At 44.5% G+C, this 20,765-nt stretch overlaps 1 protein-coding gene across 7 annotated transcripts in view; it reads left to right on the top strand.

The window, feature by feature from the left end:
* Nucleotides 1-20,765, top strand: part of gabra3 (gamma-aminobutyric acid type A receptor subunit alpha3) — a 57,488-nt gene that overhangs the window by 16,928 nt on the left and 19,795 nt on the right. For 3 of the 7 annotated variants that reach the window (XM_029848706.1, XM_029848705.1, XM_029848704.1), the window contains exons 2-4: nt 2,214-2,320; nt 13,204-13,325; nt 15,487-15,554. In XM_029848706.1, coding sequence (XP_029704566.1) covers nt 2,235-2,320; nt 13,204-13,325; nt 15,487-15,554 — 276 coding nt within the window. In that variant the 5' untranslated portion in view covers nt 2,214-2,234. Of the gene's footprint in view, nt 1-26; nt 773-1,531; nt 1,590-2,213; nt 2,321-13,203; nt 13,326-15,486; nt 15,555-20,765 lie in introns of those variants that run through there. The other 4 variants (XM_029848701.1, XM_029848703.1, XM_029848702.1 and 1 more) reach the window with 3 other exon arrangements.

The following is a 20,765-nucleotide window of genomic DNA, read 5'->3' as shown; positions in this document are numbered from 1 at the left end:
CAGATCTAACGGTGGTCTGTTTGCAGCGGGGACGAGGTAACATCGGGATAAATGCGCCGGGACATCAGCACTGCAATTCCAGACAGCGAGGAGAGGATCGATCCGATTTCAGTGGTTGTCCTGGCCTTTTTATGGGGGCATAACATGTTTTATGGATGAGGCTCCTGAATTATTTTCAACCTTAAGTTAATATGCAGAGCATCTACTGGGGAAGGTCGGCAGAAATAAGGAGCTGCCCGCGGTTTTGTCAGCGTTCGTCGAGCTACACGAGGCTGGTTTAATTTGACACAGTCTGAGAGCTCCTGCTGCCCTTGAGCTTAACATTTGATAAAAAGGAGCATTTTGGTGGGGGAGGGGGGTGGTGTTTCGACTCATCTGTTTTAATTGGCTGCGTTTCCTGTGAGTCAGGTTTAGATGAGTGTGTTCAAAATGACCCAAATGTTAGATTAGTTTGAGCTTGTTGATATTTGGACTTTCTGTCACTGGTCGTGTTACTGCGTAGAGTCCGGTCCTATAATGAAATTAGGGCAGTATAGAAAATTAATTATGGGAGCTTAATTAATGACAGCGGGACATCGTTTTATTAATTACACGTAATGCCTGCTGTGTACAGTGAGTGTGCCGTGACGACTCCCCCGCAGCGGCATTGGTTAACATTGTTTTCTAGAGGAAACGTGTCTTCTGTAAACCCGACGTTTCGTGAGCATTTATCTGACCAGAAACGTACCGTTTTACTGTTTAGTGCAGAGGTTTTAACGAGAGCCCGCAACAGGTAAAGTCCACATCTCTTATGGCTGATTTCGATTTCAGGAGCAGAAGGGGTTCTTGGTTCTTGATAGCATCAATTAACAGCATCAACAGCATCGTCGGCAGCAACTTTCATGCTGCATTTGTGCTAAAATCAATACAAAAGTTTGTGCCTAGAAGTGGTTTCATCTCCTGTAGAATAGCACTCTGTGTTTGTGTTGGATTTGTAAATGCAAGCCCCAATTTTAACATAAACCTTCAGCTTACCACACACACACACATATACAGAGCACATACCTCTTTTCTATATGTGCTCTCCTCTCTGTATTGTAGTCTGACATCAAAGCACAATGGCAGCTTTTTCAGATCATCCCAGCTGTGCTTCGGCTCCAGCACCTCTCATCTTCATCACTTCATCACTGCTTTAAACCGGATCCAGCAGCACAAGGGGTCACTGAATTGATTTTTGTAATGGCCAGCCTGCAGCCACATTCAGTAATTACAAATAATAATTTTTAGCAGAGATCATTGTGCCCTGCTGAGTGTTGTGTTTAGGGGGGGGGGGCAACTATAGCTCACATTTGTGTGTGGAAAAGCTGTGATCCAGTCCGAATATCTCGGTTATATTTTCTGATATATTGTGCAAAATTAGAAGCGAATCCAGGTGAATCTTGAAGGATAGAGACAGCTAATGGAACGTGATACTAAGTAGATCTGATATCATGCCTAATTTGATGCTCATTATCCAACCGTTGCCATGTAAACCGAGTATGTTATGGATCAGCAGGCAGAGACGTGCAGGAGAAGGTTTCCTCCAGACAGGTGCAGCAGACAGCGTGCTGGTGAATATCATTACCTACACTAATTACTGCCTCTCCTGCTCACTGCTGAGCGGGAGGGGAGACAAACAGCTGGGTGTGAACACGTAACATGACTCCGCTCAAGGTGAAAAGTTTTGAAGGTTTATATGGGCTCAGTAACACTGAAACAGGAAAAAACTCTGGAAAGAATAGATTGAACATATGTTTGATATCATGAACTATCACTATTAGGGCTGCGTTGGAACAAAGAAATAAAACTTGAACCTGTTTCTTCTCTCTGCCCGTTTTATGAAACAAATTACTCAATCCAATATTGTTTTTATTCCCTGTCTCTTGTAAAATTCCGAAACACTTTTTGATTGATGTGAAACCATTAAAAGCCTTGCACCATGTTGTTGCTCGACATGCTGTTAGCTATAAAATGTCTGTGCTATGAATTCAAGAGCAAACAGACTCATTAATCACTCAAGAGCAAGAGAATAAATCACAAATGGATTCACTGAGGCCTGAATAAAACAGCCTTTGTCAATAACTTGAGGCCTGTTTAATTAAACTGAGCAGAGTCATGTTATTTATTTTAATGATATATTTTTCTTATTTATTTATATTCTCAAGTCATTGTCTCATTTCCCTCAAATTTCTCAGGAGTCTTCAGGTCCAGCTGACATGGCTGATACACACTGGAAGCGCAGATCACTGGATTTGGCTTTGCTGACCTTCCTCCTGCTCCTCATCCTCCTCCCTGAAGCCAGGTACAGTGCAGACTGGATGTTATTTACCTCCCCCTCACCTTTTCCTTTTCTTTCTTCACACTGCTGCTTTGATCCTGGTGATTTGTTATAAGAAATTCTTTTATCAATCAGATTCACCAGACAACACCATCACAGACTGATATCAGATTACTCTAATCAGATTAAATGTCATATTATAAACATGAAATATCCAAAATTCTATCATCTGGGTTTGGTCCTTCCAATCAGCCTCCAACAGTCAAGCCAAACATTAGCCGTGGGGGAAGGGGGGGTGCAGTGTAAATCACATTAAAGACTTTGCACATCGGGAAAAGCTCACCCAACCTGGGAGAAAGCCGACTGAGGAAGGAAATCAGACCAGTGTGACAGGGATTAGCCCAGTTCACTTCCTCTTTGTGCCACTTGGCTCTGCCTGGTTTTTCCGAGCACACAGAGGTTGTAATTGCGTTTATTAAATTAAACAATGTGGCCAGAGTGATGGTCGAGCCTGGCAAGATCTCAGAAAAGGAGCCAGCTTCGGCTGTAATTCAAGGACCTAAATGTATTGTATGCAAATCACCGCCAACCACTCAGGGCAAAGCTTGCTGTTGGCATCCTCGTACCGTAATCGAATCATCGTGTGCGCTGGTCTGAGATTGTTTGTGCTCATGGGGAAATGTAATGTTGGCACAAAATGAGCCCTTATTACGTTCTAAGTCAAAGCTGTGGATAGATTCGGCTGTATGTCCTCAGGGGATGCAAGAACATGTCGATAGTTTTAAATTTTCTCCAGCATAAAAAGGATTCCTGGCAATTTGTCACTGACAAAACTCAGAGAGCTATAAAATCAAAGATTTTCTTTCCCAGCAGTCTTCGCAGTATTGTGGTCAATCAGCAAGCGTCCTTTAGAAACCATTTGATTAAGATTGATGACACAGTTCTATTCTCACTGGTCAGAAACAAACAGGGATATGAGTGCTGCCAGTTTGTGCGTGCGACGGCGTTTGGAGTCAGTAGTGACCATGATGTGGAGGTGTGGGGGCGAAATTCCATCCGCCAGGAGCAGCCGTTTGTCCCGAACTTTGACTCCATTTTCTTCCCAATTAAACCAAAAGCTTGTTAAGGTGATCCTGTAGCATCTCTCTCTACATGAGACCAGGAAAAACATCAGCTAGTATCAATATTTTTAAGCATTTGAATATAAAACCACTCTGCACCAGTGTTGAATCCTCAGTCAGATGTCTTCTTTGGAAAATAAATAACTGGCACCATCAGTTTGTTAAATCTGACTAAAAATTATTGACAGAATCAAATGTCTCTGTAACAATGTCGATAATCCCACTTTGAGCGCTAATTGGCCAGTAAAGTTCAAGTTGCAGAAGTTTAGAAATAATCTTCAAAACAGGAATACGTTGCAGAAGGTGTCGTATCAGCACTGCGCTCCTGCCTGTGAGATCCGCCACCTCCCTGAAGCCTGCCGATGCTATCAGCACCTCCCAAATCGGCTTTGCCATAGCTGAGGCTGTGGGAGAGTTTCCTAACGGATTAAGGTGTGACAGACAAATCCTCTGTATAAGGGTCTGTCATTCCGCACCTCACCAAATTTCCTCTTTTTCTCCCCACTGAAAACGCAGCTGATTATGTTATTATTCCCTAGAATCCATGTATTACATCCAAACAAGTGTGTTTTCACACTGGTGACAAAATCCATCCGCTCGCCTTCACCTCCAAACTTCCACCATCCTTGTCCTCAGCCAACATCTAATAAGGGAGGGCACTTAGACGCTCTTGATGTCTGCTTTGTGTATCATCTATTACCAACCTGCTAGCTAACATGGCACATAATCAATAGCGTTAAGAATGAGAGTTCCAGCCATACACTTTGGCTTCAGATTGGGTCTGAATTTGACTGGCCTCGACCCCCTTTTCCTTAATCGCAAACGCCCATAAATTATTCATTCTGCGTGGGATCGCTTTGAGATGCGACCTGGTCAACAGACACCATTGCATTTTGGTGGTGTTGTCAAGGTTACTGTGTCACAGGTCCAGACAAGGGCAATGCATTCACAGCCGAGCCACTTTACTGATTGAATGACCATACAAAACAACTCATACAACAAGCCCGAGGTGAGTTTGGGGTAAGTTTCCCAGGATCAGAAATGATCAATAATTATGATGTCTAATGATTGAGTTTACCAGCTACAAATATAATACTACACTGCCATTTTCTCACTGAATGTAAGATAGGCACTGCTATTTTTAGAAGTAGCTATGGAGCTGTTTTTATAGTGAAGGTCAGTCAGAACTCAAGTCGTCTTTGTGGGTGTAAAGCAGCGGGTCAGGCCAACTTCCTGTCATATCAATCTCAGCCCTGCAGAATTGCATGTACGCACAATTAGTTTAAGTACAAAAAGGTCGAAGTGGTACCAGAGAGCGCTGCCGTTGCTCCTAAGATTAAATGCTCAGTTTGGCTGACTCGGTCTTTATTTTACAGATAGGTTTAGAAAAGGCCTACAGCTGTTGAATATTGCATGGTTGTATAGTGTTTATAGCATCAGTGTATCAATCAGCCCTGAAGATCACGCTGCTTCCTGTACATTACAGATCAACAGCCAATTTACGTTGTATCGAGTCACCCGAATTAGCAACACGGTGCCACAAACAGCCGATATTTTACAGGACATTATAGAAACACAGAAAACCATCCACAATATGACTGTTTTTAACTGGTCAGACCTAAAAATGCTTGATGATCCTACAGAAAGTTTATTTGATGCCTGTACGGATGGTATTGTTGTGTCATTGTGGCCAAAAGAAATCTTCAAAAAATGTCATTGATCTGTTCTCTAATTGCTTCCAAGATCCAGGCAAGTTTTTTATCGATATAGTGAGTTTGCCTGGCGATCTTTAAAGTGACCAATCAGTGGGAAACCCCAGCAGGCATGAATCAAACTGAGTCTTAAATGGATTTCCCCACAAGGTGCCTGGACAGTGAACAAACAACAGCCTGTCAAGGAAGAAGACAAACATGTTCACTCGTATTTAGATGTATTTCTTTCATTACCACAGTCGAAGCCCTGCTTCTGTCTGATTCCCCTCAGAACACACCATTCGGTACATTCAGTCTTTCACCCACGATTCCATTTGAAGTCTGGCTGTGGCTAAACAGTCACTTCAATACAGATTCAAATCTTTCTATGCGTAATTTCTCCCAGAATTACTCTGAGTGTGTGGAACAAAGGCTTTTTTCAAGGCTGTGTGTAGGTGGGTGGTTGAGAAGTCTGTTTACTGAGGCTGATGCCACATACGCCACATGTTTCTTTTCAAATGTTGCAAACAAATGCAGGTGAGCTGTTCCCCCAATACCCATTATGTTCTGCTCCTGGCTACAGTGGTTGTCTGATCTCTAAAACTACAAGCAAGGAGTTGTGGATATGCCACAACGTACAAAAGGCAAGAACACAGAGTGTTCTTATATAGTCTTGAAAAAGGATCTTGGATACAGATCATTTCATATCCCCTGCAGGGTGGGTAGGTTCCCCCAGCCTGTGTAAAACCAGCCTCTACAGTAAATCACCCAATTCCGAAAACCACGTAAGCTGTGAATTGAAAATATTTAAGCTATATATATATATTAAGCAAACCGTTATTGGCCAGCACATCCTTGTAATCATGTGGCTGTGTAATAGATTATCGATGTTGATTTGCTCACAGATTAGCACTTTATGGTATCCTGTTAAACAGGAAATAGGCATTAATGATAAGCTTTGTTAACTACTGTAAATCCTGTGTCCACAAACATTTAAGCAGAAGAGGAGCTTTCGCAGGATCCAGCAAAATAAATTTGTGAGGAAGATTGTGGGGAGGATAATTGCATGAGGTGACATCAGCAGTTCTGAAGATGTGGAACTATCTTTTGATACCAAAAATTTGAGGATGCCAGTGAGTGCACGAAGGAAAACAGACAAAAATCCAGTTGTTTTGGGCTGCAGAGGTTGGACCAGGTGTTGTCCCCCTCTTGTGACTTTCTTCCATTTTTAGTTTGCACACATTGTCTCAACAGTTGTGTGGATACACAATTTTGAGGTCTTAGTTTTAACATCATCCTTTAAATTCCAGCACATTTCTTTACAGGTTTGCAGTGAGGAATCAAATTTGTGTTCTTTGGAGTTGTGAGCACAAAGTTAATCACATCAAATAAAGCATCATTTGCCCAATTTATGAAATGGCACATTTATAAATTAGAGAGGGGCACTTAACAAAAGCAGGTATATGGGAGAAATGGGCTCTAGATTAATAGAGCGTGAAGCTTTTAGCTCCTGAAATGGGTTGGAAATATTGACATTTTCTGCTAGAGACTGGGTGGGAAAAATGTTGAATGGAGCGCTGAGAGATGAGCAACACGTGTTACAGAAATGGAAAACAATCAGAGGACCCTGGTGTCAAGGATGTAGCATAGCCACCCACATGAGCATAAAAAGACCAGTGTGCACGTGTGTATGTGTCTGTGTGAGTGTGTGTGTGAGTGTGTGTGTGTGTGTGTGTGTGTGTGTGTGCGTGCAGTCCATGATTGATGTAAATATCTGCAAAGCTAAAGCCAATATGGTCCAGATACATTTATGAATTCCATATCCAGCTAAGTGTGCGCTTTCTTCTTTAGAATTTGCGATAAGATTTTCAATTTTCCAAGGTAAATGCCATCCACAACCCCGTCAGGTCTCGGGTTGTTTTTAATCTAGCGTGAATCTGTCTCCAGCCTTGTCGTGGAAAAAAAACTGAGCGAGGAGCGGCGTGTTATTGAGCTTCCTTACAGTAACAAATGACGTCTTCAGTGCTGCTGATGCAGGTGATTGTGCCTTCCTTATCCCAGTAGATACAGCAGACGAGTGCTGCGAGTGACGGAGGTACGGCTGTTTTTGTTCTAAAAATGCCTCAGAAACTGGGTTGATGTCACAAACATTGATACCTCCCATTCCAGATCCTATCTGTGCTGGATCACTTCCTGCTGTAGCAAGTGATGCATTATTCTATCCAGCGCTTTTCACCGAGGTGCTTCCTGCGCTACATGAACTGTTTCTCATTTTCCCACCTGCGTGGAACACGTTAATTACAAACGTATCTGTGAAATGTTAAATATAACTGCCGCCATTCGTCACGTTACTAATTTACCGTTAACGCAGAACGTCTGGAAACACGGCTGCGGAAATGCTAACTCCCTGACCTCGGTTGCCAAGGCAATAAATTGAAGCCAGCCAGAGATCACGGGCACCGAGGTCTTTGCAAAACTGATAAAAATCCTTGATCTCACAAGGTAGTTTTACAGCTAAGAACTTGTGTGGGTGGATTGTAAAGGAGTCAAGGCTGGCCTTCAGCACCTGAGTCACAGAAACCGGCTGACCATTAAGGCAGATCTGGGACGAGCTACAAGAAATTATTGAGCCAGCAGACACAACAGTCATGGCTGGCTTTTTTTAAATCTCCCATTGCCCCCATAGCCAGTCAGATAGAAGTGCTTTGTTGGCCAATTTGCTCCTGGTACTCGCTGTAAATTTACATTTGGTCATTGATTTCCACTATCTGAGAACACCGCACTTGTTGAGTTTCTCTAACTTTAGCTTCCTAATGAGGATCACTGGGATCCGTGCAGGCGACTTTAACTTGGCCTCCACTTCTACCTTAACTGGAACTATTGGAAACTGCAGAAACTGCCAGCTAAACCGGCCCCTGGGATATATTATATAAATATATCAGACATTAACTTTGTCTTCAAAGTTTAAGTGTCAGAAACAGAAAAAAATGGGTAAGAGTTTGGCTTTGAGGGCGTTTGATGCTGGTTCTGACAGAAAGGTGTCTGAATAAAGAGTCGTATATAGAGCTGCATGGCCACGGACCAGTGCCTCGTCCCCTGCCAAATCCTTGAGTCCTATCATCCATGTGGATCTTATATGGAACTATATTCTCTGTAGCCTCTTCCAGCAGGATAATGCTCCTGCTACAACGCAAACATGGTTAAAGAACCATTTAAGGAGTTTGAGGCAAATACCCCAGAATCCGTCATCTGTGGACCTCTAAACTTCAATCCAGAGAGAACCCAGTGTCCACTTAATAGATTTAAGAAGCCTTTCTAGCGTGAGCGTCTGAAACTGATGGGAAGGATTCTGAAGGTTTGCCGCCTCCACCTCATGAGGTACTGACACGAAACCAACAAAACACCATCTTACAATGATCAAAATGACATGTGTTCACATGGTATTAAGCTCCAACTGTACAAAATAGGTTGTTAGTGCAGATCTCTCCAAAGGTGGAGGATGACGCGTTGTAGGTTTGGGAGTGAAACACTGAATCGGGTAAAGCCAGCAGCTGTCGCACCCCCACACCCTCCACTGCCGCCGCCATCCCTTTGCTTCTTTGCATGCGCATTATCAGACAGAAACAGACGAGATGAGGACAGAAGAAAGAAACAAACAAGGGAAATCAGTCACATTGTCGAGGCTTTGAGTGAGCTGTCGGTGAGAGGCTACGTGCCGCATGATGGGTTGCTGCGTAACATCATCAGCATATTGTTGATTGACTGGGGCAGAATGGAAGTGGGAGGATCTGGTGGCGAAGATTAGTAATGCTGGAAAGGTTAACTCGTGCATGGAGCCAACCTTGGAATTCAGTGTTCAATTATAAAGAATGTGATAATTAGACTTCCCCTCCCCCAGCACACACCTCCTCATTCTGGAAGTCAGATGACAGGAGTGAACGTACGTCTGTATTATAAATGAAGCAGCGCCCCAATAACACAACAGCAAAGAGGCATCGGCGTCCTTCATGTTTCCTCTGCACAGCTCCCAGCGCACTCCCGGACCCCCTCCACTCGGCGGTGTGGGCACCGTAGCATTAAAATATTGGGATTCTTATCACACATCGCAGCAGACAGAGTGAATTCAAGATTCATGAGTGGGATCTGCAGCCAAATGTTTGTTAGGACTGGGATGGGAGTAAATCAGAGAGACTGCGTGATGAAAGAGAGGACGGTTCACAGAAAATAAACTCCGGGTTTCCTGAAAATAGGGGTGTTTGAATCCTTTTAAAGGGGACAGGAAGTCAGTGGAACATGAAACTTGGCAAAAAGTGCCAGTATCTTTTTTAAGATTTGTTGTCCTACAGTTGTAGGAACCTTCTCACTCAAATGCAGAAAGAGAGTTGCAACAGGTATTTTTATAGGTCGTACCGCTCCCACACATCCAGAGAGGAAACGACCCCCACTGAGTCTGCGCTGCCGTGGCAGAGAAGCGTGAAACGTGCAATGACCAGGTGTCCGGCCCACTGAAATCGCAGGCTGCAGCACAGCTGGATGTGGTGCACTTACATCAAACACGCACATTTCCCCCCCCTGCAGAGTATAGATATGTGAATGCACAGAAAAGTGAGAATCGCAAGCATAAAGCGCCTAAAAACGGTATAAATGGCAGCCGAGAGTCATCAAAAAGGTAAAATGAGACTTATGGTCAGGTTCAGATGATGTAAAAATGAAATCACGTGCTGGGATCCGATCCACTTGCAGTCCACGGACCGCACGTTTAATAGGTTGACTTTCCCGTTGGCCTTACACGCTCCGTATTTCTTCAGCTCATAATGAAACGTGCCCCGCTGCGCTCACACTAGGATTTAATCAAAACGTTGCACACTGCTTAAAGGATAAAGGATCACTGACCAAGTCAGTCACTGAACCAACCACATGGCCGGAGCGGAGGTGTGTGGCGCTCCAGTATTTACAACTGTGAATTTGTCCTTTCTGCTGCTCTCAATATTCTTTACAGTTACAGTCAATCCTTTTTTATGAAAGCGATAAAAAAAAATGAGGCAAGTTGGAAAGAACTTTAATCCTTTCGTGATTTACCGGAATATTTTGGAAAACTGCCCGGCTCAGGAAATCACTTCACGATCTCACCGCTCTTCTCCTCCTCATTCCATGCCTCCTCACACCTCCTGGCTGGGATCACCCCGAGATACCAAGACCCCCCCCCCCCCCACCCCGAGCTTCTGGTTCCTCACCCGTCAGAGCGGTCCACTGGGTCACTAACCTCTAAGGAGATCCAGTCCTCAGCACATCCGCCCAGCCTACACATGCTTATATATTTATTTACTTATTTGTTTCCAGTAGCCTAAAAAAGTCCCTGAATGAGCCACCACAGAGGACCCGAACAGTCCAGCAGGAACTTGCAACTCTGTGTTCTGCAACATTCATAAAACCGGCGGAGTAAAAGCATACACGGCTGACAACGTACCCTCTAAACAGCGCCTGTTCGTGCAGGAGTTTAATATTTTACAGTCTCCCAAATACGTTCTGTGTCTTCGTTTCAGCCGAGGAGCGGTGTAGATCCCTGGGATTTAGCCATACTTAAGGGGATGACTTAAACAGAAGCTGGGGAAATTAGTAACCTTGGATTTCACAGGGTAATAATGTTGACCTGAATGTCTTAAAATCCCCCGTCCTGTGCTGACAACATGAAAACGTTGCATCGGAGAGTACGCTCAAAGCAATTTTTTTCCCGGTGAAGTTATTAAATGCGCAAAAACTGTGGATTCATTTAGCAATTCGCGATGGATGAAGGTGTCAAATATAATTGGGCCAAGGAAAAAACAGTGTTGATACCTGCTTGAGGTTAATAGTGTCACGTTTCACTGCTCCATTGTTTGAGGTGTTGTGGGATGTGGCATTGATGGGTTGTCAGGTTTGTCAAACGTCCTCTTAAAAGAATAGAAGCTGTCTCCGGGTGCTCTTGGTAACAGTCTGTTACTGTCAGCGAAATAGACACAGAAGAGAAATATTAAGCGATATTTGTTTTATATTGCCAACATTATTTGGTTACGGCGCCAGGTTTGTGATGTGTGGCTGACGGGTCGTTTTTGTGTTTTCCCCAACATTTTTACAGGCAAAACGTGGAAAAAGGTTACAGACAGTATGAACTAACGTGGCCCAAAACTGGCACGTCTTTTTTAATGTGATGAAAGTGTGCAAATCCTATCTGCCTCAGCGGAACCTGGAGACAAGAACACTGTTCTAGTGCATAAATTCATGCTCTATTCTCACCAATATATCTTGGCTGTATCAGCAAATATAATATATTCTTGTATATAATATAGAACTTGTCAGCATGATGGTTAAATTATTAAAAAAATCTATATAAACATTATGAAAACCTGACCTAGCATCACATTGAAGCGGGACTATATAGTGCATCGCAGTATATCTGTAGTGAGTTTGTCATATTTCTTCCTTAGGCAACTTTTAATGAATAACAATCCATTTCTAGTACAGATGAATTGTTTTATTCTGTTTCTTTCAGCATGAAAAATAAAGGGGATATGAAGAAGGAGAGTGGTGCAGCCCCCATTATTGCAGAACTCGTGTTTTAACAACAAATTGTGTCAAATTTTCTTTATCCTCATCAGGGAATTTAAGCAGCTGGCTCCAAATGTGTGTGTGTGTGTGTGTGTGTGTGTGTGTGTGTGTGTGTGTGTGTGTGTGCGTGCGTGTGTGTGTGTGTGTGCGCGTGTGTGTGTGTGAGGGAGGGAGGCTTTACTGTGTTTTAGTGAAGCACGCAGATGCTAACACTCTGCAACAAAAGCACTTTATTTTTTGTTTTTTTCTGAAGTGGATGTTTTTAGCGTGGAGTGATTTCTCCACCTCCAAAGGTTCCTCATTCATTTCCGCAGCTTCTGTCAGAAAGGCCAAACAGGCCTTTTGTTTGATATGTGACTCCCGTTCAGTAAGATATCGCCTATTGCCGTTCAACTTGTCAAAGGCCCTCCTAAAGCTTTTTTCATGTGTGTTTTTGGGGGATTTTGGTGCATCTGAGCTCAAATGAGTCTGCCTGGCGTTTCTTGATAAGGTGTGTAAATGAAAAGCAGGAAATGCATTTTTTTCCCTCACTCTCAAATATTTATGAGTACACCAAGAAGCTGTCATAATTTAGCATACATTTGGCGGAGCTTGATTATACAGTCAGGTGCCGTCCCGATTTGACAAGCGAACTCAGTGAGCTGCAAATCAGGACTTTGGAGTTGAAAGACTGAGTCTCAGTGGTGTTCAGTATGGAGCTAACCTGCCTGTAATATCTGACATCATCTGGCTTCTTAGGATTTCTTAGGATTTCAGCAAAATGCAGCCACTGTTAGTTGACATTTCCTAATCCAGACTATAATTGGGGCTAAAAATGGCAGTCGTTGCTAGGAACAGCTATACACATGCTGTGCTCTTTGCGGGTGTGAGGCTTGATTTTATATGTAGTTGTTTCTCACAAGCGCACACGTCCATAAAAGCCACACGACTATACTGGACTCGTTTTGTTCCACTATTCCAAGTTCTGAAGTGTTTTTGTCCGCGGAGGAAAGTTCCAAGTAGCCGTTTTAGCCCAGTTAGCATTGAAATGGATGTGGCTGTGGCACTGACAGACTCTCGCGGGGAGCCGAGACAGACTAAGCCTCACAAAGACAGATGTGATCGATGCTGAGAGAACACGGCTCCTTTTGAATACTCTGGTTATTATTCCAGCATTAAAGTGAGCCGCACAATGCTGCTTCTGCGATAGTGCAGCAGGACATGGGCCGCTTGTTGAAGGGTGATTACTGGGATATTATAGATCAGCTCTTTAGGGGATTTAAGTTTAATTAAAGCCAGTTCTCATTAACTCATCACTGTTCCACATAAAGTAGAGAGGCCTTTTCATCAGGGGTAAATTAATAAGCAGTGGGTGACACGTGGCCAATGGTCATTTCAGATTTATTTAACAAAATCTAAGTTCTCGCTTGGTGGGAAATTCACAGTTTCTTTAAAATGCAATTATTGTATTGTAAGCAGGTTTTCCGGCGGTGCTCTATTGACCTTTTTTGCTGTCTCCATCCTCCTGCAGGGCAGTGGTTGGACACAGAGAGCCGATACCCGATGACAGCAAGGACAACATCACCATATTCACCCGAATCCTCGACAGGCTGCTGGATGGATACGACAACAGGCTACGTCCTGGCCTGGGAGGTGAGCACCAGTCAAGCAGGCCCCCAAGCGTTGTGTTCCTTCTTATGAATTTAAAGGGTTGAAAGAGAGAAAAAACAGCCCAAATGAATATTTCAGCATTGATCAGCTGTTTTTTTGTCCATTCACTGTGTTGGTGCTTGCTAATTTGGTATCTGGTTGTAACTTTTGTAACCCTGAGCTCGGTCTAAACGTGCCCAGTGCTTGAGGACATTAGAAGACTGTGTGTCTCATACTGGTGCCACAGCACAGGAGGGTTATCCTGATCTCAGGTCAGAACTCTGCTCTCCCATGGGTGGACATCTTTGTTCAGCTGCATCCACACAGCAAAGAAGCTTGTCAGTGGAAATCTCTATAATTGATGCCATTTTATCCAAATGCCCCCTCCTCATCCCCCCAAGGACAACACACTACATAACAGCGTCCCCGCACGCCTAAGCGTGCCCTGCTGTTTCCCGGCCAGCCAGCTGGAATGGTCATTTCTGCTCCGCTGAGTGCTCCTGGAGCCACGAGGCTGTTCAGCAGGCTGTGGAGCCACCAAGCCAAATGACTTGGAGTCCACGGCCCCAACCAGAGAGACGTTAATGTGGCCCTCTGCCTCAATGCAGAGCTTGAAGGAGATGAGGAGGCACATCAGAGCTTATGGGCCCAATGGCTTCAATTTGTATTTGAACGACTAACTGCACAGCTGGCTGTGGTGCACTGAAGTGCAGCACTACCCATCCCTCCATCTATCTATCTATCTATCTATCTATCTATCTATCTATCTATCTATCTATCTATCTATCTATCTATCTATCTATCTATCTATCCATCCATCCATCCATCCATCCATCCATCCATCCATCCATCCATCCATCCATCCATCCATCCATCCATCCATCCATCCATCCATCCATCCATCCATCCATCCATCCTCCAGTCCAGTCCAGTCCAGTCCAGTCAGAGAAAGGGGCATCAACCAGGAGCATTTTGCCCCCTTCCACTGCCCTCTATGAGCTCTGCCCTACGCTCCAGTGCATTGTTGTAAACACTCATACCCCCCCATGCAAAGTGCTGACTCGGTGTTGTGATAATCACATATTTGTGGGAGCTATTTGTGTCGCAGCGATGATTAATGTGGGAGTGGATCTCCTCTCTCGTGGGGGCCCTTTGCCAATGGATGGGCGGCGTCACCCGTGGGTGGCCACTTAGATCCAGGACACAGTTAGAGCAGAGGATCTGTTTCACTTTCGGAAAAGGGGCTCATCACTCACCGGTTGTTGAGCCACTGGGAGCGGCTATTTGTCTCACCAGCGGTCCAAAACCCTGTTTCGCACATTTGGCCCAGAGGAGCTGATTCATCCCACGCCACAGAGGGCAGATTTGGAGCTGTCTAGACTTTGAGGTCGTGCCCTATTTAATGTCGCAATCAGATCATTTGTGAGGTTTGTGTAGTAAAAAGTCAGTCTGTAACCACAAAACTGGAATATCCTTCGTAGAGTTGAGCTTCGGATGCAACATTACAATCAAGGATAATTGGAGGGATACTTTAATCATATCAAAGACGTCTATAGGTGCAGATTTTGCGATGGCAGCAGAGTCATTAAAGCCGACCTGCTGTGTTTCACTCCTGAGCCAAGAGTCCTTCGGCTACTGTTAAATGTTCAGGGGCAGACCAACTAAAATCATTTTGGGTCAGATGAGACGTCTCCTCTCCACAGATAAAGACTTGGGTCGCGCCCAAAGCAGATTTTATGCTGTCGTGGACAAACCGGCTGGAGCCAAAGCAGCGGTCGCGTTAATGAACCGTTGGCTTTAAAAAACATCTGCGAAGTTGCTCTCGGCGTTCTTTACACCATCGTTTGAGGAATAAAAGAAGGATTCTGAGCCAGGAACTTGTGATGTAGCCAGTGTTACGGTGCTGAAGCCCACATTCTTAATGTAAGCGTGTAATGCTCATCTCAGAGTCATAAACAAAACACGGTTGGTATCGGTATTAATCTGTCAACAAGAGGATAAAAGTCTTAACCGAGCAGCATTGATTACAGTGGCATATTTCCGCGAGCTTAGTTAAATGTCAGCAGACGGACTTTTTCCCTTTCATGGACACAAACAATCGGCTTACCGGGGCAAAGATGGCTTTGCTCAATTGTTTCCTGTTTCTTGTTGTGTCTCCCCTCAGAGAGCGTGACAGAAGTGAGGACGAACATCTACGTGACGAGTTTTGGGCCCGTGTCAGACACAGACATGGTGAGTGTGTTCTCCCCCACCTCCGGTCGCATTTTAATCGCAACAGTGAGTCACTGAAATTCGGCCACGGCCACAAAAATCTTTCCTGTTGAGTGGAGATTTTCCGAGGGTTCACGTGTAAGAGCGATTGGCGTTTGGAGACCACTGACAAAAACATTTTGGGCTAAGTGGTTCCAGTCTTGGGGAGGAAATTCCCCTCTTCAAACAGCAGATGTTGGTGATGTTATGTGCGTTGTCTAGGGACGTTATGCAGCCTCTGACTTATTCGATCATGCGGCTCTAATTGACTGCCCTGAGCCCTGGGTTCTTCCAGCGTCTCAGCGCTGAGCTAGCATGACAGCCTGTATGCTGGACTGCGATTAGTCAGTGTCAGAAAACTTGGATTTCTTCTTTCGTGAGCAGGGTCGATAAGTTTCCTCCCAGAATCGCTCCAGTTTAGGCCATTTAAAGGCTGTCAGCACACTTTTCCAATTGTTTCAACCCCGAGGGACCACAAACAGGGGGACAGTTTGAACCGATATGAACATTTTAATGTTTTTACATCACACAACAGACACCAACACATCAATGGCGTCTCACAGAATCTCTCATCAACTAACATGATTCCATCTAAACTACTTGAGTAGTTTACATAAGTTGGTGATGCTTCTCAGTCCACTAATGCTCTTTGTTTGCCCGAAAGCTACCTGAGACTCAAGTTAGTGCAGTAAAATACTTTTAATGACGTCACACAGACGAATAATTGGATTAAACTAACCTTGAGTCCAGCAGGGGCGAATCAGGTCCACAAAACGGCTTAAAAAAAGTGTGTTCAATCCATAAGCAGAACTTTAAATAAGTTGGTGGGAATGTTTTCATTATGCTCATTAGAAAAAGGTCTTCTAGCCTTTAAGATGATTAGCTACATCAGCAGTTACAGAAAGAGCGTCAAACCCATGTGTGACACATCAATACGTACCGACTGTATCAGCCTCCTCAGCCAGATATTTAGTAACAGCTTGTCAGATCATAACAAACCATATTGAACTTGCTGTGCTACTTCGATCGATATGCTCAAGCTTTCCCAGGTATTCACGCCGACGTTCTGTCTCCTCTTCTGCTCCAGTCTAAAAAGGCAGCTCTTTTAGCTGCAGCTCTCCATACAAATTGCTAAATGCATTAGTCTCACTGAAAGTTGCTTTTCCCATTTGATTTGGACAAATACTGTCAATTGAAGTTTAGCTATGCTGCCTTAACTTGACCATTGCAATGTATTTAATGGTACCTTTTCACTGCCTATACAATGAAGCGTTGGGTTGTTTTAAGAAGCAAAATGGTTTAAATCAAAAGTCCAACAATTATAAAAATCAAGAGTCTAGCTGGTGGTGATTTGAGAGGCCTATTCGTGCAAATTAAGCAAGTAGCTAAACTTTTATCACTGTTGTGCTGCAGCTCCTGAGGGTTGTGTCACGCTCATGTCAAAGTGTCTATTTTCAGCATCTGGATGTGACAGTTTTCAGCTTTCCATGTCCACTGACCCATTCTCTTATGAGCTGTGCTAACTCATATTGCCGTTAAGTGGTGCAGTTTAGTTCATGTTCCGTCTTAACGGGTTGAAACAGAACAGTGTGACATCATAGGAGCCTGAAGCCAAAAAAGGAACGTGTCACACAGGAAGGTCTGCTTGTCCATGGTACTTTGCACGCTAACATTATTCTTAAAATGTAACTAGTCAAGTTAAAACCTTTAATTATTTCTGACTTAAGGGATATTCTAGACTCAACCTGCAAGGAAAAATGTTGGACCAACCCAGACCATCGCTCTTTTTCAGAAAACCGCTGAAGTACTGGATCATGTTAGATGATCAGAGAATAGTCTGATCAAATTAGTATCCTGAAAATTCAAATATTATAACAACGACCCCTTGAAATCTTAAACTCAATTCTTATATAATCAGTTTCTCAGCCCTCCTCTTTAAGATCCCGTTTGCCATCTTGCCGGTACAGACCTTGGTCTGTTGACTTTTTATCAAGAGTGAGCACTCTTCTTCTTCTTTTTTTCTCCTTCTTTTCTTTTTTTCTTCTTCTTCATAACAATAGAGTACTTTATCTTTCTCACCAGATCTTACCTCTGGGGTCTCTCAAAGGACTCAAATCTTCCCTGGATCATTCTTTGGCACGTTCCCATCGGCAAAGTCATGAATCAATGACAGGCGGCGCAGAGAACGGTCACAGCGGCACACATGACGCACGGGAGGACACGGCATGCTAATACCATTGCAATCAAAGCCTGTTTTCAGGCCACTATAGCAGTCAAAGTCATCCTTTAGTAGTGGTCACAATGGATGGATGGGCGGATGGACAGACGGACAGACAGGAATTTATGTTCATATTCACAGGAAAGGCTGACCTCTAAACTCCACTCTGCCGTGTCTTATAATCGTTACCTTCTCATTGAATTTGTTGCAGGGCTGTTGTGAGATGATCTCCATGGAGAGGACAAAGGTCACAGATATCAGCAAGCTGGCGGAATGAGAGGAAAAGACAGACGCTTATAGAGCGTGGGGATGTAGTCAGGAGGTGGTGCAGACTGGGGAAAATAAGGTCTTGACGCTGGACTTTAATAACGAGCGGTCCGAAGCACAGCAATCTGAGCGGAGCAGCCCCTGGAAGTGAGTGATAGAGAGACTAGCAAGGGCGACGGTGTCGAGTGGGCGGCTAACGTTTGCGTATAAGGATAAATGAGTGACGGTGCTGGGAGTGAGTCATTTTCCCAATTTTCAGAAAAGTTTATCTGGGCTTTGAAGACACTGTGGAACTGGAGGCGAATCTACAATAGGTCAGGGGCACGCATTTGCGTTTACTGGTCCATGAGTTTCCAGGCTACTGAGCTCAGAATGGAGAGGATGTGTTGTTGAAGTGCCTCGGAGGACAAGGCAACGCGGTAAACAGTTCGCAGGAACCGAACACAGGGGCCAGTTTTCTGGGTCAGTTAAAGAAAAGTCAATGACTAATCCTGGAGGTATTGGAGAGGTGGGAAGGAGCTTTTACACAGATTTCACTGATGTGTTCACAAAAGGAAAGTTCAGTATCTGAGACAATCCGCCAGATTAATTCAGAGCTGCTTTCTGCTCATTAAAAGCCGGCGGAGACAATCAGCTCCAAGCTGTTAAGAATCTTTTAAGTTTTGGACTTCTTCTTTGATCTCCTCATCCCGGCATTCGTGTTCAGTCAAAACTACTTTGCATCTTTTCAGAAGTCAAAGCACCTCCCTATCACACCATCACTACTGATGAGAAACGGGCCCCTGCTGGGGATGATGTACAAATATAGTTGTCAACAGCTGTTATATGAGCAGCAGGCAAATGGCTTATGTGATAGTTGGCCTAATAGTTTCCTTTAGATTGTCGAATGATAGAGAGGTTAAAGGTCGACGTTTTAAATTGAAAGGGACAGAACTGAGGGACGGGGATAAGTACGCACAATCCGAAAGCGCTTTACTGCTCTTGATCCTACCGCATCACCCGTCAGGCTCGCCATTACTCTTTCAGAAGATGTCACTTCCAACACCGCTCGACGCACACTCCCGACATTAACTGTCACCTCGTTTGATTTCGGCATCTGTTTGAGGATGCCTCTTCTTGCTTTATTGAATGGATTATTGATGAGCAACAACACTCAACACTGACAGTCCTGATACCAGCGAGACGACATGACAACCTCCGAAACTGCTGCATCTGCGCTGACACTTTTTATTGTGCGCGTCAGGCAGTGCCATTGGGCTGCGCGGTCCTTGGCTACAACAAGGTGAAAGTTGGATGTGAGGGCAGCTCAAATCTGACGTCAACAGCATTTGACTTCTTTAGAATTCCGAGATACGGCACAATGCTGGACACGCCCACTCCGGATGCAGCCATTGAGAATGCGACCGTCGTCAAGGAGACCCCTTAGGGAGGTACGGCGGAATAAAACACAGTCAATCGGACCAATTTTCCCATTCAGGTGAATTCGCAATGAAAGATGCCACAAATTGCACACAAGCCCTGCAGTTAGGAGGATTTTCGCATTGTCAAAATACTTCCATCTGCACCCGAATGCTAGACTGACTGGTTGTCATTGTGGTCCCTAAAGCCACACTGACAGCATGGGTAGAAAAACAAAAAATAAACGCTGCGCGAAACCGTTCAAACAGGCAGAGCACACTCTTTACCCAAGGCATCGCGTACATCCAGTGGTCCAATTACCCATCTCCATAACATCAAGTGTCCTAGAAATGTCTGCTTCTCGTTCACCCCGAGGGCTCCTTCTTCTGCCTTCACTCGCAACCCAAGATGCCACATCTGCCTTTACTGTCCCACTGTGGCCACGGGAGGTGGGGGGGGGGGGGACATTGCATAATCGGACTGAAACTGGAATATTGGGCCAAAACCAGGGCACAGTGTTCAGAGTCACGCCCGACCACGGCAGATCTCTGCGTCACTCCAAGTCCCACGACGATCTTGATGCTGATCTTTGGTAAGTATGTGGGAAGGGGGTGTTTTCCTGCTCTTTTTGTTTCCCTCCGGAGTCGCAGCTCATTCACATGTAGGTCGTGTCACCGCTCGCCGCTGGTGTTTGACAGGTCGGCTCTGACAAAATTGGAGGCGATCGGGACTGTCACGGGTGGAGTCGTTTTGACAGTGTCGGGGGGGCAGATCTGAGCAGGATTCCATCAATGGGAAAAGCTTTAGTTAGCCTGCAGTTGTGTGCTTTAAATACAGGAAAGTTAGACGGAGCTGCACGGACAAGGTGATGTGAAGGGAACAAATGATTGTGTGAAGTTTGAGGGTGAACTGCAGGAACGAGCATCAGTCACATTGACCTCATTCAGAGACTCGGACACCCATTTATACTTGTGTTTGTGAGAAGTTCACATTGGCCCCAGCGTCTCGGCACATCTCAGAAACAAAACTACCGTGAAATACTTCTTAATTACATTCCCTTCGCCAGGCAAGTCATTACGTTCCTCGGCTTCTCAACGTGATTCATCAAGCAGATGGAAAGCGGAGCAGGTACGGCGCTTTCAGACACGCCACTGATGAAAAGAAACATCGAGAAAGGTAACAATTAAAGGCTTGAGGATGGCTTTTGTTCAACAGGTTGCAGATTCAGCTGTCAGATATTACTTGTTTGCATACAATGATGCTTGGTTTTCTACCCTGGGTTGATTGGTGACTGCTCCTTCCTATAACAC

Source organism: Takifugu rubripes, chromosome 15 (assembly GCF_901000725.2).
Source record: "Takifugu rubripes chromosome 15, fTakRub1.2, whole genome shotgun sequence".
NCBI classification, from domain to species: Eukaryota; Metazoa; Chordata; class Actinopteri; order Tetraodontiformes; family Tetraodontidae; genus Takifugu; species Takifugu rubripes.
Note: the sequence above shows the minus strand (reverse complement) of the source record. Positions and strands in the feature narration are given on the sequence as shown.